At 36.8% G+C, this 22916-nt stretch overlaps 5 protein-coding genes across 5 annotated transcripts; 2 read left to right on the top strand and 3 right to left on the bottom strand.

Moving 5' to 3' along the window:
• Positions 1-443: 443 nt before the first annotated feature.
• GCK72_024081 (uncharacterized protein) lies at positions 444-1745 on the top strand (the record flags this gene model as incomplete). Its single annotated transcript, XM_003117646.2, has 6 exons — positions 444-501; positions 551-813; positions 862-1037; positions 1082-1256; positions 1300-1453; positions 1606-1745. 6 exons carry the CDS (start codon positions 444-446, stop codon positions 1743-1745), a joined length of 966 nt encoding a protein of 321 aa, XP_003117694.2.
• Positions 1746-2120: 375 nt separating this feature from the next.
• Positions 2121-2829, bottom strand: GCK72_024080 (uncharacterized protein; the record flags this gene model as incomplete). Its single annotated transcript, XM_003118099.1, has 3 exons — positions 2121-2265; positions 2315-2389; positions 2735-2829. The coding sequence occupies 3 exons, from the start codon at positions 2827-2829 to the stop codon at positions 2121-2123; spliced, it is 315 nt and encodes a 104-aa protein (XP_003118147.1).
• A 7349-nt stretch (positions 2830-10178) lies between these two features.
• GCK72_024079 (uncharacterized protein) lies at positions 10179-11162 on the top strand (the record flags this gene model as incomplete). Its single annotated transcript, XM_053735710.1, has 5 exons — positions 10179-10273; positions 10440-10556; positions 10605-10732; positions 10775-10919; positions 10967-11162. The coding sequence occupies 5 exons, from the start codon at positions 10179-10181 to the stop codon at positions 11160-11162; spliced, it is 681 nt and encodes a 226-aa protein (XP_053579276.1).
• A 259-nt stretch (positions 11163-11421) lies between these two features.
• On the bottom strand, positions 11422-12650 carry GCK72_024078 (uncharacterized protein; the record flags this gene model as incomplete). The annotated part of the gene is made up of 4 exons (XM_003117754.2): positions 11422-11602; positions 11657-11722; positions 12435-12494; positions 12544-12650. The coding sequence occupies 4 exons, from the start codon at positions 12648-12650 to the stop codon at positions 11422-11424; spliced, it is 414 nt and encodes a 137-aa protein (XP_003117802.2).
• Positions 12651-13937: 1287 nt separating this feature from the next.
• GCK72_024077 (uncharacterized protein) lies at positions 13938-20373 on the bottom strand (the record flags this gene model as incomplete). Its single annotated transcript, XM_053735709.1, has 16 exons — positions 13938-13999; positions 14048-14267; positions 14316-14531; positions 14650-14736; positions 14780-14842; positions 15003-15259; positions 17732-18007; positions 18236-18293; positions 18346-18445; positions 18495-18603; positions 18674-18935; positions 19044-19310; positions 19393-19454; positions 19513-19586; positions 19640-19790; positions 19869-20373. The coding sequence occupies 16 exons, from the start codon at positions 20371-20373 to the stop codon at positions 13938-13940; spliced, it is 2769 nt and encodes a 922-aa protein (XP_053579275.1).
• Positions 20374-22916: the final 2543 nt, after the last annotated feature.

Genomic DNA, 22916 nt, shown 5'->3' with positions numbered 1-22916 from the left:
TTATAATAAACATTTTCATTATTCCAACGGGATATTTGAAAGTTGGACGGGGTTCTTGATGTACATTATCATGTTTTTTTCAGTTTATTGTTCATTATCTTAATTACATATTTGACTCGAAATGCGTTTTGTCATAAAGCTCCTCCTATTGAATTCCCAACCTTCGACCAATTTTTTATCTTTAAAACCTTTTCTTGATAAACAACATCTTCCTCTAGACGACAGTTTGCACTTTCACGAAGTTTTTGCCCTTTTTGTCACTGTAAACTGTCTAATGAAAAGACGCCGACAGTAAGGACATATCAAACCACTAAACTAGACATCAATCAAATAAAAAATTGTTGCACTTTGAGAGAAATGTGACACCTAGACAATGTGATCAGAAAAATGGTGGTATAACATATAAAAGAAGAACCGTGCTGATGAAAAATCATTCGTAAGAAATGTCTCTGAACGGAAAAGTTGCAATTGTTACCGGAGCGTCAAGAGGTTGTGGCAGAGGTATGTGCAATAAGTTATTTTTTTTTATAACTCGTATTCTAAATTTCAGGAATCGCTCTGCAGTTGGCAGAAGCCGGATGTACCTTGTTCATAACTGCACGTTCTCCGGAAAAAAGTCTCTCTTCCCAGTTCACGTATCTTCCAACTCTTGAATCTACTGCTGAGGAATGTAGAAAACGCGGTGGTATTTGTTATCCTCACTACATCGACCACAGCAACATGACTGAAGTTGAAGAGTTTTTTGAGGAAGTCGCAAGATTTACAAACAATCAGTTGGATATTCTTGTGAATAACGCATTTTCTGCTGTAACGGTATTGTTTTTCTATTCTCCAAATTATTAAAACTAAAATGCTTTGTAGAAATGTGGATCTGGTGACACCCGAAAATTCTTCGAGAAAGACCCAGAAATCTGGGATGACATCAACAATGTTGGTCTTCGCAACCAGTATTACTGTAGTGTGTTCGGAACAAGAGTCATGAACAAGAATGGGATGAAAGGACTGATTGTGAACATCAGCTCACTGGGTGGAATCATGTTTGTAATTTTCATTAATTCTTCCTTATAATAAATAGTGTCAGGTACCTCTTCAATGTTGCATACGGTGCTGGAAAAATGGCAATCGACCGTATGTCTTCCGACATCGGCCATGAACTGCGAGACACTGATGTTACCGTAATTTCTCTCTGGCCATCAGCAGTTCGGACTGAACTCATCATTAATATGCTCGAAACATCTGCTGGATCTTGGGGAAAGGTAGTTTAATTTGGCCAGTGAGAACAAAAAACTTGGATTACAGACAGAGAATCAAATGTTCTTGAATGGAGAGTCAATCGAATACTGTGGAAAGGCAGTTGTTGCACTTGCTTTGGATCCTGATAAAAGAGTTTGGAATGGTTCAACATTGATTACCACTGACATGGGAAACTATTATTCCTACACTGACATTGATGGTAAGGAAATAATCTAAATGCTGAAACGTGATGACTCTTGGTTCTGACTCCATTAAGAAGTTTTTCCTTTAAAGACATCTGACTCATTTGTCCCTCAAGAACTCAAGAATAGTAAATTAGATTAGTCAAAAAACGGAAAAATGTCATTTCAGGACGTGTTCCGACTAATATGCGATCCCTTCGAGGACTTCTTATGTTGGCTGGCTACCAAACAATGGCTAGTTGGTGTCCGGTCTGGGTGAACCTTCCTGGTTGGGCACTCACTCTCTGGCAAAACAAAATTAATCATTAACAATAGAAATAAGATCAATTTATTATGTTGTTACCAACAAAATGAATGAATTACGAAATGAAGAATTAATTATGAACGTTTTCACAGGCAGAATTAATACAGAATAACCAAGAGAAAGTTGAGAAAAACTCCATTTCAGGTTTTTTATATGCTATCAAAAAAAAATTTAAATTAGGGAAAAGTGTTTTCGAAAAACGTTTCGAGAGCTCATACCAGAGTGAGAGATCACAGGGAATGCGAAATACGGAATACTGACATTTTTCAGTTGTAAGTTGTGAATTTCGAGGAAAATCGGCAAACAAATTTTGTGAACTTGATAGAGATGATATGAACCAAGGCGTGTAATTTTAAAGAGAAATTTGAAATAATTATTTTTCACACAGCTTGTTGTTCAACGAGAGGAACTTTTGCGTCTTCTCCAATCGTCGCCAGATTTTCGTCCGAATTATATAAAAACATTGCCCCAGTCTCAATGTCCTCCACTTGGATTGGAATATGACAAATCACTTTTCCATCTTTCCTGCAAGCATACTTTGTTTAATAAGTTTTGCAAAACTAAAAAATCTTACTTTGTAATGAGACTCTCAAGCTGTGATGCTTTCTTTTTTGCTTCTCGATCAGCAGCCTCTGCAGCCAGTCGCCGTCTGAAAATAGGTGAAAAGTAGAATGTTGTTATATTGACCACATCGGTCTTCTTTATTTTTTGAATTGGTTTTGTCAGTTGTTTTGTGAACTTTTTTAAATAGTGTCGTCATGAAAATACGAGTGGTCTTCAACCATAAAAGTAGAAAGTCCAAAAGTTATCTTTAGACTGGTCGAAGTCTCTTGGGAAAAATTTCGAAAACTTTTGAATATTCAAAAAAGTGACCTCAAACAAGGCAACCACTGGATTTTTGAAAACTGTTCCTTTTTTGGTAAATAATTCAAACATTTCAAAGTGGAATATTATCTCTATAACACCTATATTATCACTATAACCAAAAAAGTACCTGTAGTTGAGTTGTAGCACACGTAGCCAGGCGATGAGTGCAAAAATTGAGAAGATGATTGCCGGAAGGACAAAACACAAAATCACGAGCCACATATCTGAAACACATTCATTTTTTACTTCTATCATCTTTTGGTTTTTGGACCGCCGGGACACCGAAAAATGGGAAAAATAAGCAAAAGTTTGTGGTTGGGCGTGTTCATAACTGGCCGTTTATGGGGAAAAGTGAGAAACAAAGAAAGAAAATGTTTCGAAAAAAAATGGGAAGGCTTTGTGGTGCAGAATACATATTCCTACCAATTACTAGTGAACAACAAAAAAAGAACTATAAAACAGGAAGATGACTTGTTTCACAAGCAACATTTATGGGTAGCTGACTGAAAAAAAAATGAACGGAATAAGAAAGAAGCCCTTAATGAAAAAGGAGAGAGAAGAAAAATGAGAGTCATTTTTCCTACGTTCACTGGTCGAAAATTGAATATCGTATGGTGGGTTTACCATTTATAATAGAAAGACTTTCTGAATCGAAACTCTGCATTATGCTCAATTCCAGTTTTAATTGAAATTCTATGGATGAATGAATTTTTCAAAAATAGAAGGAGCAAACATTGAAACTTCGCAGTGCCAAAAATAAATATATATATATATATATATATATATTTTAAAAACTGTTTTTTTTTTCAACAATTTATATCTAGATAAAGAATTTACAGGCAGAAAGAGTTAATCAAAAAAAAAGAAAAAGGAACAACACCAAGACAGAGAAGTTGCCTATTTTTCAGTCTCAACTCCATTCTTCTGTTGATTTAATCCACACTTTTAACTTGATTAGGAAGTTTTTCTCAACTATTCTCTCTTCGACTTTTTTCTTTTATTTTTTCTGAAGAGGTAGAGGAATGCCTTCTGGAACTTTCACGATTTCCGTCTCCGTTTGGAGATTATTGTCTTTTGAGAACACACAAAAAACGAAAGAAAATTGGAATGTTTAAAAAAAGATTAAATCTTGAAAAGTACGAAGAACTTCATTTTTAACACGTAGTTATAGGAGATTGTAGTTGTAAATTCGATCGAGAAAAAAGACTAAAAAAGTGATGCTGATGACGATGATGACGCGCAACGCTCATTTTTCTTGCTATGTTGCTAATCTCGGGTAGACGAAAAAGAGATGCAGACTAAAATTAACCTAGGAATTGCTGAGAAAAGGTTAAGATGGTCAACGAACATTTTCTTTCACTAGAATGATGTTTTCATCAAAGATAATATCTTTTTGGAAACAGTGTCACTGCCCAACTAAATACTGGTATTGTTTTTCAAAGTGTTAAAGTACATAACAACTTGTATTAAACAATTCAACAAGTTTCCCAGATATGCCAAAAAGATAACAGTCTCCTAGTCTTAAATCGGGAACAGAAGTTCTGGAAAGTGCAATACCAGTTCTCCATTCTCGTTTTTATTCAGTATGTTCAAGTACTGTAACCATCACATTAATATTTCATTATATGTGTGAATGTGTGTTATTTCCGTTGCTAAAAAGCAAAAAAGTTCCACTTTATACGGTTGGATGAGCTCTATTTTGTTTTCGAAAGTTGGGTCTCAAATATTCAAAAAAGTAGACATACATAGCCAAGACATGGCGACACAAAAATTCATGCTGGCTGTGCTAGTAAAAAAGAAAATAAGAAACGAAGGAAGTAAGAAACAAAAGCAGGGTTAGTGTGCATGGTGGTAGTTGTGGCATCGACACAATCTTGTCGTTTTGAAACAATGTGTTAAAATTACGTGACGGGTAAATTTACTAGACTATTTGATTTGAGGGTGGACACGAATACGCTCATTAATACATCTACACAAACACAGATTTGAACCACATTGAAACGCGTAAACATACATTTTGGCAGCCACATTATTGAATTCTGGAATCACGGAATCATCCAAAGCTCTAAAATAAAAGGGCACCGGTTTTAGTAATAGGCGTTAAGAAAAGAAGATGAGGATGGATGCGTCATCAAAAGGCAGAAATTGTCGTCAGACGGCTCCAGCCTTCTGATGGAAATCTGAACAAAGAGAAAGGCGTCAAGAAGTAAATAAGAAAATTGATGAATCAGGAATGAAAGTTAAGGAAAGAACAGAAAAAAGGAACAAAAAAGAAAAAAATTATTGGTTTGAAATCTACTATTCTAACTGGTGGTACTGTAAACAAATGAAAATTCATATTTTCAAAACACTATTTTCGAATTATTTATAATGACAGAGTCTGGACTAACATAAGACAATTTACCAAAGATATTAGACTAGGCTCTCAGAAAAATGAAGTCATCAATTAGATAGTGATTTGAATATTGAAGCAGACTTTTGCGAATCTCAGCAAACTAACATTAACTTTCTCAAATAACATGACTCTTTTTTAGGCAATAAAATCTTCAGTTTGAATCACATTTTAGTTTAAATTACAAAAAAGTTGTGATTACTGGTCGTTCGAGATAATGAACCAAAAAACAATACACCTATTAAAAAACTGATTTCAGCCAGTATTCTTTTCAATTTATTATTTTGTTCTATTAACAGTCTCTATAAGAGTTTATAAAAAAAGCAAGGAAACTACCAAGGACCACCTCCACGAAAAAGTTGGTCGTTTAAAAAAATGTAATGGCACGTGACACCGACAATTTCCGAATTTCCGTCTTTGTCGGTTGCACCACCAATGTACGTTTTTGTTCGGTTTCCAAAAAATTAGTGAAGCATGAAGACTGAAAAGAAGGTTGGGATGTTAGTTAGAACCTAACAGACGGGTATGTGTGTGTATGTGTAGAAAAAAGAAAACGAACCGCATGCGGAACAAAAGGAAATCACTTCCGTCACTTTTCCACTTCTGTCAAGTCGAAAAACAAACGGCTAGGATACAAGAGAGGAGTCATAGGATAATGTGGTTCCTTACTATTTATTGCTGTCCCGTTCTATATAAACTAAGAGATTACAAATAGAATTTTTGAATTGGTCCGGCTGGTCTGGACCACCAACATTTAATTGTCATCCGTTTCTCATTTCCTTTCTTCAAAGAGTCCAGATATTTTGGGATAAACGGCAGAGTCTCAGGCTTCCCTCCTTCTCACATCAAACGGAACATTGAAGAAAAAAAGAAGAAAAAATAGAAAAAACATGTCGGATTTCTCAAAATAAACGCAGAAAGTTGGAAGACATTGGAACGATGCCCTGACTGAAGAAAAAAAAGAAGAATAAGAATAAGACAAAAAAAAAGAGAAGAATAGTGGAAGGAGGAGAAGGAGGAAAAAAGAAGTGTCGAATTGCAGATCGTTTATGAGGCACTTCGAGCCTTCGCCCTCTTTTTCTCCTTCTCCTCCTCCAATACCACTTCTCACTCAAATGAAGAAATGGCGTTGGGCACGAGATTATTTTTTGACCAACAAATTAGTTCCTTTGTGTAAACATCAAACGAGAATAAGCATTTTTCAGGAGTGGCGGGCCGAAGCTCAATTTTGTTGAAGGGGTTGGGAGGTGTTTTGAAAATGGGTGGATAGATTGAAAGCTGAGAAAATTTCAGACTAGGCTAGAATAATTCTGCACAAGGATTTAGAAAAACAACTGTTACCTGATTTTTTCAACCTGCTTTTTCTCGAATATTCATAGTTCGTTATTGGGTGCCATTTAGCTTTCAGAGTCTTAATAAGTCACTCATATTCCTGCCGGAAAAATGAGAAGGACCGCACACTTCATAGCTTACCCATTCCTCAATTATCTAGTCTAGAGAAAAAGAGCAGTGTACGTCAAAAAGTGTTCTTAGCATCTGTTTGATACCACGCGCAAACCTTCTGCTAAATTATGAGGACAAGAACAAGAAAAAAGACCAGAAAACGCAGAAAAATCTTTTGCATTACAATGATGAAATGATACTTTTGTGCTACTCAACCGTTGGTAGAGACTTAAGGGTGTTGCTCTGTTGCTCACTTGACGGATCGAAGACGTACTGGGCAGGGTGAAGAGGTTGAATAATACTACTTGAGTCGGCCCCCCTCGTCTTGGCACAAACCAATAATTCAGCCAAAAAAGGCCCAGATGACAATTGTCTAACGCTAGTTTTCCAGTTCTTACATATATTCAGAAAATAGGAGGTAATAAAATGTATACGATAATGTGTTTTCGTGGAGTAGTAATATGTGTAAACAGAAGTATGTAGATGGAAAGATCCGAAACAAGAGAAACTGAGTTGGAAAGGAAGTGGAGAGAAATGCCAGCATTATCCCAATTATGAGAGCCAAAGAAAGACGAGCCAAATACACAAAAAGAAAGAAAAGGGTCGTGTTCGGTTAAAAATTCATAAACGCGTCATCAGAAGGAACACAAGAAACGTGTTTGTCGTCTGAATAGTTGAACTATGTGCCTCATTATGAAAAGAAGAAAAAAAATAGTTAGACATTCATAGAGTTTTTCTTCGTCCGATTTTCGTCATACATCTCTCATTCCGGTTCATAAATTGGACGTTGTTTGGCTTCTTTTAATTCCATCTATACATGATATTCATCAAAATTTCTCAAAATTGAAACACAACAAGGATATAATTTCTATTAATAGTAGGAAAGACGCTTCATTTCGGATTCGAGACGTCGGCCATTGACGGAAATGAAATTCATTTCGAAGATATTTGAATATCTTCTCCAGACTCATTGAAATAAAAATAAATCTTGAAAATACTCTCACACCAAGAATAAGAGGGCCCCTAGGAAAATTGGAACCGCCGGAAGTGATCCATCCGGAGATCGGTGCCACATGTGAAAAAGCAGGAAAACGAGAAAAGGGTTGCCATTTTGGAAGGAAGTGCCTTTTTCTGTTTTTTTTCTGCAAAACACAGAAAATTGAAGGAGAAAACGCCAGGAAACTATGGGTTACGTACAAGCCAATATTGGCAAAATGGGGGAAAAAGAGCCAAACTCCAAAATAAAAAATATTGTATTCAATTTGTTGGTAGAGTCAATTTGTGATCAAGGAAAGTACAATTTTGGTAGGGAAAAATATGTTTATCGTTATCGCATGGTTTTAAGAATAAGAACATTTAAAATGGCTTCTGACAACTTCTAGGACAATTTTCTAGATGAAATATCGTCATAACAAGTGACCATCGGAAATTCATAGTTCTTTCATATAATGAACGCACCTGCCCTAAAAAGCAATAAAAACCTGAACTTGGAATAGAAAATGCAACATCCTATTTTGAGAACTTATTTTTCTTACAACCCATTTTTTGGAAGCTACCAAAAAATGATGTGACGCAAAGAAAATGAGGTGATGTAGTTTATGGTCCATATATCGCCGAAGTGAGTGAATGCATAGCTTGACAAGTTGGAGTTACAAACATCAAAAATGAGAAGCCGTCAAGTGGGAGACAAAAAATAGGGGAGTCTTAACTCACGGCTCTTCTGGGAACTACTCGAACTACACCAAATTTCGACTCAAGTGTTGTTCGATTTCAAGTTCAGAAATTTTGGGTCGGAATTCAAAAATGGTTTGTTAGGAGACAGCAAAACACATAAGTACGAGTTTAAAAAATACTTGAATAATTCCCAAAATTTGAACATTTAGATGTTTTGACCTGTAGAGAACTAAAAATCTAGAAGAGATACGGGATATTACATGGTTTACAACCAGAATTTAAAAATTTTCTGATTGATATAAATTTCAGTTCTCCACGCTTCAAAACATGTGTAATCAGATGCATCAATCTCATGAAATTTTTCTGCTAACATATAAAACATCGATTTTGATTTTTTGAGCCGTAGGTAGTGCGAACAAAAAGTACTCAAACATTGTGTAAACTAGCGAAACACAGGTTGTGAACGCTACGTGCAATTTGTTGTAACTCTCGGAAAAGTGAAGATCAAATAGATTCAGGAAGTAGTGAAAGTAACAAGCTAGGTGTAGTTATAGTAGTTTTATTTTAGCAACAATTACCATATTCCGATTGAGAACGTGGTTTTTAAAATCAAGGATGAATAATAAATGATGAGTTTAGCTAAGAGCAAACTACATCAAAAGAAAGTGTTAGGGAAGAACGAGTAAGTGATCAAAAGTGAATTGTTTAACGTCAAACGCACTGTTTGTCTCGATACATCAGTTTGCTCTTTGTTTTTCTGTGCCTTACTGTTGACTTGAAGTACTCACAAGAAATAGTGTTTACTTCGCCACCTTTTTTATTAATTCCATCATATTTAAGCTCGAAAAACTCACCCTTCCGTGACTGTGAGCGGTGTTCGGAGAAATCGACAAAAGTGACGTACCAATTGTTACCATGGCCAAGCATTTTTGAAACGAACGTAAAAATACTTTAGATGACGGTTCCGATTGAGAGCAGACGGGATTCAGAATGTTCTCACAACTTTCTTCATCTCTCTTATTTTATTTTCTACATTTAGTTTCTTGTTCTAGTTCCTCACTCTATTCAAAATTCAATCTGGCCATTTGTGTTTCAAACAAAATTTACTCAAAGGGCACGCAGAATCTTTTTTTCTTCCGTGACACGAGTGCTTCAATATTTTGAAAGCTATGCAATTTTTTGAATGAATTTTACTATAGGAAAATATCGAACCGGTAAAAAAATGTCCTCACAGATGACAATGCAAGTTTTTTGTGTTTGCACGCCTAGCTATGTTTTGTCTTGAGTGGAACTCTTTAGTTGTATGACGCTTGTGAGGTGTGCCGCCCCTAAGACAGTGAACACTGGCAAACTGGCAACACAATGGAAAAGCCGAAGAAAAGAATGAGCTCAGTTCTGGTAAATAATTCCAGATGGCTTTCTCAAGAAAAATATATTTTGTGAAAGTGAACTATTCAATTTATAAAATTCAATTTATAAAATATGATGTTTCAAAATTCTACTGGAGCTTGAACGGGGTTACGGAGCAGTATACTGTAGTTTAAATCTTCAGACTTGATACAATCTGTTACGTTATAATCTCGGGAATTAATCTGGACTACAAATTCAAAAATTCAAGTTTCAATTTTGTGGGGACTCGCAAATTCTACGGAAAGCTGAAGATACATCTTGATTTTTTGATTTTTGCATCATTTTGAGCAATGTTCGGAAAGGTGTCCAAGCACAAACAAAACATTCACTTCTCACAATCTTTCTTTTGTATCCTTACTATTCTCTAAAGAGCCGAATGTAGCTTTTAACGAACGGAAGTGAACGAATCAAAAGCACACTCAGTCGAAACATCAAACAGTACAAATTCGCGCGTAATGTTTTCCTTATTCTGTGTATTATTATTATTCAACCCAACAGATACAGCTCTCACGGAAAACCTGACGACATTTTGATGGCTTCTGTCATGATTGCGCGCACGCAAACACAGAGAAAGTGCATAATCGTTCTTTCTCATTATCATTCTTGATCATCATGCTTCTCAGGATTTCAATTTTTGCTCTGGTCACTATAAATGTTTGTAGTGGGCAGTTTAAATTCCCTCCGTCCACCAACCAACATAAACCTCAAGAATATGGCGAACATGGAAACGCATTTTACGATTACAATGTAAGTTATTTACACTTTGGCAATGAAATATTCCGTTTACAGTCAGAAGAGCATTTTGAGCACCCGGTAAATGTATCCATGTATCAACCAACAAGCTGTGGTGAAATAGAACAAGAAAAGTGAACAAATATTTTGGTTATTGGAAATGAAAACGTATTTTTTCCAGAGTAAAAGAATGCGCTGAACCGCTTTATAAAATGGGTGCGATATCTGAGAATTCGCATTACTTGGGATGGGAAGGATTTATTCTCCGTACCAAAGCCTATTTCTCCGAAGTTTGCGAGTAAGTAGCAGGAATCTATTTATTTTAAGCTCACTTCACTTTTTTCAGCAATTTCTTTCTTTTTGATGTGTGCATAGAACCCTATAAAGACGTCTGTTTTGCTGCAGACCGGGCACGCTTCAATTATGATGCTGCTATCAAAATTTTGGATTTCTTGTGTCGTGATGGATACGGAGGTAAATACTGTTCTCTGGCATGAAAAATTACACGTTCTTCAGAAATGCTTCGAAACATTGAATGTTTCACTAAAACGTTGACTAGATCTGAAATGATGCAGTGTCAAGCAGAATTGGTTTCTGACACCAGAAAGATATCAGAAAGTCATTCAGAAGTTTTCGGAGCAAATGATGCAGCTGTGTGCGGGTGAGTTTCTAATTTAAATATAATTTTTCTTATATTCAACCTTTCAGGGCTATGCGGAATTACATCGACTGTGTCAAATACCCAATCCGATATGAATGTGGGTATCGTGCTTGGCAACTGGTCCGTGAAATGATAGTCCGTCCAACAAAAGCAATGCTTCCTCAATGCAAACTGAATGCAGCTGAGAAATCCTCATCCGTCTTGACTATTCTGGTTGTTTCACTTATTGTATTGCTATTCTAACTTTGAAGTGTTACAGAAGCAAATGTGGGAGGGAAAGTGAGCGAACTAATTATTTGATTGTTATAATATTAATCCATTCACATTCCATGTCAATAAAGCATAGAAACATTTATTGCAGAGAAGTTGTTTTTGTTTTGAAAATTGGCTCAGACGGTGATGATCTTGTGAAAATGAAGGAATGTGTGAAGTAAAATAAGAGCGGTTGAGAGAAAATTGAAGCATAGGCAATAAATTAGGAAAAAGTTTTAGACAATGATTTTCAGTTTTGGCGTGAAAGTCCTGATCCCGATGTAGAAGGTCCTGCTCCAGAAGTGGCTGCGCCGGATCCAAAAGTAGATTGTCCATTCGGGTTGGGGCCAGATCCATTAGTTGGTGGAAGTGCATTTCCGTTTACGTTCTGATCACGAGCATCGTTCATCGCACGACGCATGCGGAGGTATCTGAAAACTCTGAGACGTGATATGGTTCACTCCATTCATTGTTTGAATTATCACCTTGCGATTTGTGGACCAATGATAAGACGGAATATAAATGGAAGTCTGCGACGTTGAGCTTCGTCTCTGAAAAATAAGATTCATATACAGTTCAATAGGATATGAACTTTGGCTGTTTTCAGTTGAAATTGTCCAACTTTGAGAGTGTGTCATGATTATTCTGATTGTCACACCTAGAAGGTTTTTACTGGACCCTACAGATCGAAAGTAGAGCTTCATTTTTGTAGTTAACGACTTTTTTGTACGAGCACTTCCTAGTATGTTATCAATCGTCAAAGTAACTTCTCCCACAAATCGACCATTTTTAGTGCAAAATAGTTTTTTTTTTGAGCTGTCTTCTCAAAAAGACCATAACTTGCTAGGGAGTGCTCGTACAAAAAAGTTGTCAACTACAAAAATGGAGTTCTATTCTTGATCTGTTTAATCACATAAAAATTTATTTGGTGTGACAGTTAGTTTTCCCATTTCACACTCTCAAAGTTGGACAATTTCAACTGAAAACGGCCAAAGTTCATATCCTATTGAGCGGTACTGTACATAGAATAGGACATTTGTATGTTATATTGTTAGCTATTCTATATAAGAAGAAATCTGAACGTTAAATTTTTCCTTCACTTTTATTGACCTCATAAAGATTGACATTTACGGCATAATTTCTTATTAACCACTTTCCCTTTTTATTAGATCTCGAAGCGTAATATAACTTGTATTTAAAAAATACTTCTTCTTTTTTTACGTTTTTAAAGTTCTATGGTTCTTATATTCAATCAGTTATTACCTCTCCTCGTTATTGTTGTTTGGTCCCGCAGCCTGGTTGCGGTTTCTGTTTTGCGCCTGTCTGAAAAATAAGAAATAGGCATTTTCTAGACCAAGATCAATAGTCTCACTGCGCTCTTGGTGGAGGATGAATAATTGGTTCCATCAATCGTGGCATCCGAGGAAAGATTCGCTCTGGGCATGGCTCAGGATCGTTGCGGTTGATATCAGGAGGCATTCTCAATAAAAATGGATAAGAAAAACTATGTTGGATTAGTTTTTCAGAACCTGATTGTCTATCAAGAAAGAAAATAAAGAAGATAAGATAGTCCGGGGTAGGAATTGAAAAAAAGGTATCTACCGGTTAGAAAAAAAACACAAGAGTTCTATATATCAAAGTGAAAAGAGGGTAGAACAAAATGTGTCAGATTAGTTTTGAGTGTTAGGTGTGAATGAGAGTATTAGAAGTGAATAAAGAGGGTAAAGTTATTCAATGAGAAATAGAGCTGAGAAACAGAGCTAGAGTTTTTCCCATAGTACATACGGAGGAGAGAAAAAGTTAATAAGAAAACACGGGGTCCGTGTTTCTTCCTCTCACACTGGCTCACAAAAAAGTTTTGGTGTCCTCTTGATTCAATGAGAAAAACAACAAATAGCTGGGCAGGGTTCTGCTCTGCACCGCCACAAAAAATCGTTTCAACGTTGGCAGGCAAACGAGCCACTGCTTCGAGACGAAAGAAGAGCGTGTATATGTGTGTGGCGGTGAGCATGGATGTCTAATGGAAGCGCAGAATGGGAGGAATGGATGGATGGAAACGGCTTTTCTGACGTGGTGGGGAGGAGAATATGTATGCCACGTCACTCAATGAGATGAAGAAATTGGGAGTGGGTAGAAGATGGAACGTGCCAATTTTGGTTTCCTTTGTGCAAAAAAGGAAAGTGTTGTAAAGACGGAGCCAATCACATTACAGTAGGAAAGGAAACCGAAGAATTCGTATAGTGGATGGGCTCATTCCGCTAAAAGATTGGAATTTTATTGGTGTCCTGGAATGGTTTTCTGAAGGACACAATCCTTTGTGAAATGAGAATTCGGGTGAAAGCTGGATGATGAAATTTTCTAAGAATAAACCCCTCATAGACGTAGTTTTTTCTGAAACTGTAAACCGCCTTCGTGGCAAGTTTACTATTCTGAAATAAAAATCGAAAACCTATAAATATCTCAAAACATTCATTCAAATATCATTGAATATCGTTCAAAAATAGACAGGAAGAAGCGAACAGATGAGTTGAAAAAGGAAGGAAATGAAAGAAGGAAATGAAAGAAAAGGGACAGGAAGTATGTTTGAAAAACCTAACAAAGTAGACAGTAGTTTGGAAAGGAAGAATTTTCAGCATTTCGCATGAGTAAATAATAAACAGGTTTGGGTTTAGATGACGGTTTATTACGGAGATGAGATCCGACTGCATTAATATACGGAGCTTCTGAAAACAATATATTTTAAGTTGTTTCTTGAAGAATTTCCACTTACACAGCGGTAGTTTCTATTCGACTATCGGAGAAAGTCAAATCATGGGTTAACGGACGAACTGCAATAAACAATCATTTTTATAAATTATATTAATCCTATGACTCACTATTATCATTAGCAATTTGCTGTTCCCACTGCTCAATTAGAGCCAGTGTTGGATCACCATGTGATAATGCAGCAGCTTCCTCAGCTGCTTCCAAATCTTTGAAGTATGAATATTCTATGACTGTTCCGTCATCCCATTGAAGTGATCGGGTTGCTGTGTACTCATCGAGGTAAGCGTATGCCATCGGGTTTTCTGTACAGAAACGGATACGCGTTGTTCCCTGAATGTAATATAATTAGTTTCTGTGGCTCCCCATATTCTGTTTTACCTTTGGAGCTTTCTCTTCTTTTTTGATATCTCGTGAACGGAGAATGCTTGAAGTGCTTGGTTTCTCCGACTCTTCTACGACAACGTATCTGATGGGTTTCTCGTTGAGAGCAACGAGGAAATCTGGCAGATCTTCTTCGGCAACCAAAGATAGAAGACTGCGGCTGATTACGTTACCATCACCTCCCATTTCTTCTTCGTTTGCCAGGCGGGTGAACTGTAATATCATATTTTTTGACGAGATTATGAGGATATCAAGTTATATTTAGGATATATTGTCATGTGTTATTTCGCTTCTGCTAGACTACTACGTCAAAAACAAATTGAAATCTAACCACAAGAGAATTTGGTCGCATTGGTGTGATATCATAGGAGCCGTTTCCATCGTGACTGTCTCCATCTGAATTGTCGTCTGAGTCATCCTATAAACACAAATTTTATATTGAATCCTCTATCAAAAATCACCTCTTGAGCAACAATGTTAGTGGCGGAAGGTTCAGCGAGCTTTTGGGACTCATTAGTGGGCTCCTGAAATGCATGGAATGTTTTTTTTTTCATTTTCATGACAAAAGTTTTCACAGGATACAATTAAAGCAACATCACATCAAGCAAAACCAAACACCTTTCCGGATACCGGAGAGGACTTTCACTTGCTTTTCACTAGTCTTGTTTTCTCTTGTTCACTCACCGATTTCAAGATCGTCACGTCATCTCCGTACGGTTTCTCACGTGGAGAAAGTAGTCCGGAGAGCGAATTAGAAGGCGCTATCGAGTTTATTGGCTGATGTTGTTGCTGAGAAGTTTTCGATTTTTCTTCAACATATTTCGAGGAAAGTGAGACTGAATTTAGTGAAGTTGATGTGTAAGACGGGGAATAAGTTATTGGTGGTTTCAGTGGCGCCGAAGATCGCATCGATTCTGGTGTCGTCTCCTCCGTTTTGTCATCTGAAAACAACACGATTCGAATTGAGATATGCAAAGTCATTGTCCTAAAATCTCAGATAATCTTTTCTTTTCTATTGATTTTATTCTTATTTTGTGTCTTTAGGTATTACAAGTTCTCAGCGCAGACGAAACCCATCGCATTTGAAAAGTGGAACATCCTGTAGAATTGGACGATGGATTAGTGTACCGCGAGTAGAGCATCCGTTTTTCTTCTGTACAACCAATTATTTGACAAATTTCATAAAAGAAAAGATGAAATAAAAAAGAACAAAAAAGTTGCATGTACATTGTAGGCCAAAACTATTATCTCACGACTAAAGGAGGAAGATGGATGAGTGTAAGAATCTAATAAATTATACGAGGACAGTGAACGTATTGTTTTGACAGGTTCAATAAACACAAATAGCGCTGGTTTATGAAGTGGATAAATGACAGTCAGTGACTAAATAGTGTTTGTCTTCGGACATTTATGACGATTTGATTTATAAGAGAGGAAGCTGAGGGATGTTGAGTAATCCTCTTGTCTAACAGCTTAATGAAATAATGAACCTCCCATGTAGAGTAATGTGCAAAACTTTTTTTCAATTTCAAAAAGTATCAGGAGGAACATTTGAGATCAAAAATAGAGAGTTGAACGAAGACCAAAAAAGTTTGCCAACAAAACATTGAATCGAAGAATATTTGCCTAAGTTTGAGTGACAAAAACGTTAGAGGTGATTCTGATAAAAGACACTAAAGCGAATGGCCACCCGCCGTTCTCAGAATTTGGTCTACAAAGCGGAAATGAATGGGCATGAGAAGGTCTCGGCTTCCAACTGGCAGCGGCCTGTAGGCAGAAGAACAAACCCAAAAAAGAATAGGAATAGGCAACAAGAAAATTAAAAGTCAAATGACCCCACAGTCAAGACAAATCAAATCGCATCACGCATTACACACGTGGTCCTTGACAAGACTAGGGGGTCGTTTTCCATTTCGGCATATGGATTTAACAGATGGCTATCAATTACAGATTGGTGTCACCTCCGACGAGGTAAAATGAGGTAGAAAAAGAAGAAAGAAGACAAGATGAGGACAAAAACGAACCCGATGCGCGAAAACACGAGTATATACTAAAACAGTGAGGATGACACCCTCTCTCCTTTTCGGCCAATCGGATGATGTTTATCTGCGAGGGAAGGGATGAGTGTACAACATCTCAACCTCGATGTTTGAGGGTTACCGCCGGGATCTCGAGAAAAGATTGGCAAGATAGACTGTTCATCCCAATATTACAACAATAGAGCAAGATCTAAATGTAAAACTAGTACTAAAGGAAAAAAACCGGTAAAACAATTTTTGTGTTTGGCAAAGAGTTGCAAAACACTGAAAAAACCTACAGATTTTAAAAATAAAAACACTTCTCATTGGAGTTCTTATTTTTATTTTGTCTTTGGTCTTATTACAATAAAAAACAGTTCTTACTCATTCCAGTCCCACACTCATTCCCTTCTGTCTTAGTTGTTTCTAACAGTACACTAAAAGGTCATAACTCCGACGTATTGACTGATCGTACTGAAACTGGTCTTGGTAAGGAACAATAAAAAATAGAGGTCGAAAAAAGGGAATAAAAATATATACGTTTCTTGTCAAAAGAGAAGATTCATGAAATGCGATTATCTCAATGTCAGATTAACTGCTGAGAAGTCAGTGGTTACAATACCAAAACGGGGAACGGTAGAGAAATTGAAAGTTCCTACATGGAGGGAAAGTATCAAATGACCAGTGCTAGTAGGCCGCTCAATCAAAGAGGAATTGTTCAAAATGTGAGCGCCCTCACTCACCGTCCATCGGCACAAAGACCTGCGGCGGTTTCATCGCAGTTGGGGGTGTCAAAACAACCTTCGAGAAAAGGAATCGAGAAAATGGAAATCGTGATGTCCTATTGTGACTAAATGCACAAGAAAAATCAAAAAGGAGAAGGACATGGAATTGAGACCCCCTGTATGGAGACATCTGGTCTTTTTTGGCGTCGACAGAATACAATGAGTCAATTTTGTCAATTATATCTACTGGTTCCATTCACCAGCGGGTAGTATGGTGAATGTTTTTCGACAGTGAGGGATTATGAACGAAAAAGTGGAGCGGAAGAAAGAAAGTGTTGGTTCCAACACTTTGGGTGGAAACGTGAAAAAATGAGTTAGCAACTAAATAGATAAGAACAACGTTTTTTTACAGTTTGGTTGTTGGCTGTGCTTTAAGACATTTGTTTGTTAATATGTAAACTGTGAAACGTTTGAAATGACAGGATTCAGTGTTATCTGAAAATTTTGACCTATGTGTTGTGAACTAAAAACGAACTAGAGAACACGAATGACAAATCAATTATGAATTTTCTGAAAACCTCTCAACTTGTGCCGATGAGTTGTAAATATTTGAGCACTCTATCTTTTTCTCTTCTATTATTGCTACCCTGATACCAAACATCTGACTCACAATTTGAGTAAATCCGGTTTGAGACTGGAGCTTTGACGGATATAGACACCACGTTCGCTGTTGACGAAGTGATCATTGACTTGGCGCCGACGTCATCCACTTTACGGGAAAGGAACGGAAGTTTTGAAGCAGTTGGCGAGGACACTGTTGATTCCGATGACATTGATGGACTATTGATAGTTGGCTTCCAAAGATTGTTAGTAATCGGACTTTTAATTGCCTGAGACGGTGGTGGTGGTGGTGGGTTGTCGTATTTGAAGACACTATTCACAGCTGCTGAAACATTTAACATTGGTACAAATGGACAGCACGACTGGAACGGAAACTTTGGTGATCTTTCTTCTACATAAAAACATGAAGCATTGAGTAATAAAATGAAAGAATAAAAGTATATACTAAAAATAACTAGATACGCTAGCAACCCCATATGCTAATTTATGAGAGAGTATGCTTCTAGATATCTCATGAAATAGTAATGTCTGTGGGTATTGATTTCAAACTTACATGTTCTGTCAGAAGAAATATCGACAATTGTTTTTCTGAACTGCGCGTAACTCTCCAACTGAAAAAATAACAAAAATTGTAACGGATAATCCGACCGGGCGGTGACAAACCACATTTGCCTTCGGCTCCTCTGGGGGCGGACTTGTCTCCACCGGCGTATTCGATCGCCCGTTCTCGCTTCCGATTGAAGGTATTGGTTGTTTGGAGACTCTAGAATTCACATTATATTTTAAAATCTCATTTCATGCCTGACACATACCTAGCTGAGTGTGGGTCTGGTGGAGAAACCGCAATGTCACAATTCTCTCTGATTATCTTGGCTGCATCGGAATATTGAGGCACTTCTGGTTGTCTACGTTGCCACATTGCTGCAAGAAAAATGAAAAAAGGATGAAATAAAATGAATGGGGATAGGAAAAGAGGATAATAAGAACTCACAAAGAGTCGCTGGGCGGACCGGAGCTGCTGAAGTAGGCGTGGGTGGCAATGATGTGGCAATTGATGATTTTGTAGAACTATTGATGTGAATATTATTATTATTATTAACAATATTGTTATGAACGCTTGTAGTTGTATTTGTATTTGTGCTTGCATTCGCAGATGCAAATGTATCATGGATCTCTGGTTGGAATCGGCGGAGGCGTCGTGCAATTTGTACAAATTCTGGTTCATCTTTACTGCTGTCGGCGTCATTCAGAACCTGCAAAAATATATTTGAAACATTCCGATTATCTACGATTTATGAATCTTTGAACACTAGAAATATTAACCAGTCACAGTTTTTGTGTATTCATTTTTGTTCACTTACCTTTAGGACATTGGCGGTTTTGTGCTGAACTTGGGATTGAACTTCAATTGGTTTTTGTACCGGTGTTGGTTTATTTGAATGTGAAATGAAAGTACTGTTGGTGAGGGTAATTGGAGTTCTATTCAACTCGGTATTCGATCTCCATTGGTCCAGGTGGTCGGGTTGGAATTTGGAAATTAGCTGAGCAGGGTCTCTAGCAAATCTCATTTTTGTTGCTTGCTCTCCATTTTTCTCGAATCGTCGTCGGAGTTGAGAAATTGACTTTGTCTGAAAAACGTTTTAATTACGTTATGGATAGAAAAAGTTAATTGAAAAAGTTTGACATTTGGAATTTAAAAATTTCAATTACCTCCTCCTCTTCGTTCAATACCACATTCCGAGACACAAATGGCTTGCCAATTTCCTCGTTTTCTGAAATTAAATTTATTATAATCGCTGTAAAAAATTGAATTCGAAGACGGCAACTCACCCAACATATCACTTATAGATCGAGATGTTCGGCGCTGGAGTTCCACGGGAGCTTGAGTGCTTCTCAAGATGTTACTGAAAAAAAACAAAAATAGTTTTTGAAAAAAAAAATGACAGGAAAAACTTACTGAACAGCATCTGACTCAGACAACAAGTCATCACAAGAGCTGTACTTCTTGGTTTGCGCTGTAGAATTCTTCTCCTGTTGCTTTTGTGCTCCTGACATTTTTGAGAACTTTGCTCGGAGCTTCTCAACAATGCCCGGTCCATACTCGAGATCTAAATAAGGAATATGAAAAATTAAACGATAGGAATATCTCCTCATTTTCTGATAGTTTCACTCAACAACTGATTCACCTTGACTGAGATTATGGTATGAGATTGAAATAGTTGTGGGTTTGTACATTTCGAATGGTTGCGTGAGATCTGAGCAACTTTTATGTTCTGGACGGTATGCGAATTGAGACAAATTCTCATATTCAGACGGTAAGTGGTAATTGAGACTTCGTTTTCTTTCCAGTGACATCGACCATTTCTTTTGATGGTCATTTCCTGGGAGGTTTGTGTAGATCACTTCTTTTTCGAATGGCTCCGGGATTCTCGGGATTTCGAAACCAGTTTTTTGTGGTCGATAACCATTATCATTTCCTGGTTTTCTTTCACTTTGAGTTCTTGCGATTCTCCTCTTCAAACTAGATTCTGGTTTTTGAGAGTAACTTCGCACATAAGCAGAGCCAAGTCTTCGAGATACTGGTAGTGGTTCTCTTGAGAAGCCTTGGTCCAAGTTTTGATACTCAGACGGCGCAAAGTCAGTAGGTTTCCAGAAGTCAGGAAGATACAGAGAATGCCGTCGGAGATTCATTTTAGAACATTTGTCAGTTCTCTGAATAACTTTATTTCTGATTGTATCAATTTTTTTGAGAAAGAGAGGCAAAACAAGGATTAGGCAGAACGAATGTGACTGAAGGGTCATTTCTATTAATTTCAGTAGATCTAAATCTAGTTTTAACGAGTAAACGTTAAGGATGATAATGATGTTCTTTAAAGAAATAAATGGTGCTAATCGTAAAAGAATGTGCATAGTGAAGAGTGGTCACTCGGAAGAAAAAGAAAGGAAGACTCTTTACAAACCTGTGTTTTACGGCCAGAAAAGCAAGGAGGGGCAATCAAGTGAGCGAGAAATGCATGAGCGTGAGCTAACAAATGACCGTATCAGTGGCACTATATTCTTGAGTGCTTTTTCGGATGGGCACAAAACGATGGATGGTCGCAAAAAGCTCTTGAATGGATACGGAATAGAAAATAGAAAAATAGGAAAAAGGAATGGTGAAAAAAGACGAAAAGATCACCAGGTTTCTGAAGTTTTATTGATTTCTAGCTGCTTTTCTGATCACTAGCAAACAAAAATATTGTGTTCGTGCTGTATGGAACACCAAATAGCTTTTTTTAGACTAATACATATGAAGATGAACCTGTTGTTTGTTTTGAATGACATTATCCTATAGGTGTGGAATGAATATGAGTGTCACTAAATACAACAAGGTATATAGGTATTACTAGCTAGAGAGAATACTAAAACAAGATCGATGTAGTTATTGAATCGTCATAGACGATCTCCGAGAGAAAGATGAAGGAAAAAATGTGGTTGGTAGGTCTCAGACTAAAAGGTTGCTGCAGGAGAATTCTGATATCTATGGTGGCCGTATTTCCATTCGACACAGATTTTACACGACGATTTGGAAAGGCAAAATTAGCATAATGTGTACTCGTTTTTTTGTTGTTTACTTTTCCTTTTCTCATTTTTCCATTATGTTTTCCAAACTATACTATCAAGCTGCATGAAAAAAATGGAGAAGAAAAAGGAAGCAAGCATATAAAACTATAAACATTTTTCATTAGAACTCCTTTTTTATTCTTATACAGAAGTAATAAGTACGATAGAAGAAAAAAGGGATCGTGTTCGATAAAAAGAGCCGTAGTGAAAGAAGTTGAGAATAGAGAGGAGGAATAAGAAGAACGGGTGAGCTGTAGCTTTAGAGTTGAGCAAATATATTTGTGATCTCAGAGATTTGGCGAGAAGTTTGACACCTGCCCGTATGGAACGCCAATTACGTGTAATCGAACCGGATGAGGTCTCTTTTCTGTGTCGTAGGTTTTGTGAAATAAGTTTTTTTAGTTGTGAGATTTAAGAAGATGATTCTGTAGTTAAAAAATGTAAATGCGCACACAGAAAACATAAGTTTCTTTCAGAATTCGTTATTCTATTTTTATATTTTTCCTAATTATTTCCCAAGTTTTTCCCAGTAACTTTCTCGACTTTTTTAGTTTTATTGCTCTATTTGTTCAGATTACTTCGCATTGATGAAGTACATCATTTGATGACTAACACCTGTCGTCATTTTAAAACAATTGTAATCCAGTCTCGATAACAAATACTTTACCAGAACAAGAGTGTCTCATCAGTTGCAGTTGAAACCATCAGAAAATGGCAGGAAAAAAATGTATTGCAAAAGTGAGAAATGACTCACCATTGTTTGGCGACTCCAGACTTCCTTCAACATCCGAGTTTCTCATTTTGAAGCCTGTATCTGCTGGAAAATTGAAAGAATTTAGTGAAAAAGAAAAAAATGATGATGCGATTAACAAAAATGGTAATAAAAGTTCAACTACGGCACATGCAGGCAATATGCGCTCTCCAAACAAAATGCACATTCAATGGGAGGTTATTGGGTGCGTTTTTAGTGATAAGATAGTACGACAATCACTATTTGAACGACATATAATGTATGGACAGAAAATTTGAATTACTTTCGAATTGATTGAATGATAAAATTTGCGTAATTTTTGTCCGCTACTCATTTTTTGAATAATTTCTTTTGAAAAATTATATTGAAAATTGAAACTCACTTTTCTTTGTGTCCGTATCCCTAATAATGATTGGCCGCCGTCTTATCAAGCGCTTGGCTGCACTGTCCTGCTGAAAAAAGAAATAAAATAAAATTGGGCGGGTGTAAAAGGAAAAAAGTAACAATTTCTATGTTAGTCAATTGAAAAAAGTAAATACCTTGAGGAATGGGTTTTCCGATATGTTACCGTTGCAGTCCATCCTTGTTTTTTGTTTTTCGTTTTATTTTTTATATTTCTTTCACAATAAGAAACAAGAGTTTGATCCGTATCGTTCGTAAATCTGCAATGGAAATAATTGTTTGTTTATGGAAAATGAAATTTGGAAGAAGGGGAAAAGTTTATTCAGTTCAATTCAATTCATGACATGAATTTGGACGGCAGCATTAATTTATAGAAATTCTGAATTCTAAGAAAACGTTGTACACTCAACATTTCATTTTCGTTTTGAAGCTGAATTTTGCAATTTTGAGACCTAGTTTCATCAGAGGAAGTTTAATT

The sequence above is a fragment of the Caenorhabditis remanei genome, chromosome X (assembly GCF_010183535.1).
Source record: "Caenorhabditis remanei strain PX506 chromosome X, whole genome shotgun sequence".
NCBI lineage: Eukaryota > Metazoa > Nematoda > Chromadorea > Rhabditida > Rhabditidae > Caenorhabditis > Caenorhabditis remanei.
The sequence above is the reverse complement of the archived record's forward strand: the minus strand, read 5'-3'. Positions and strand labels throughout refer to the sequence as shown.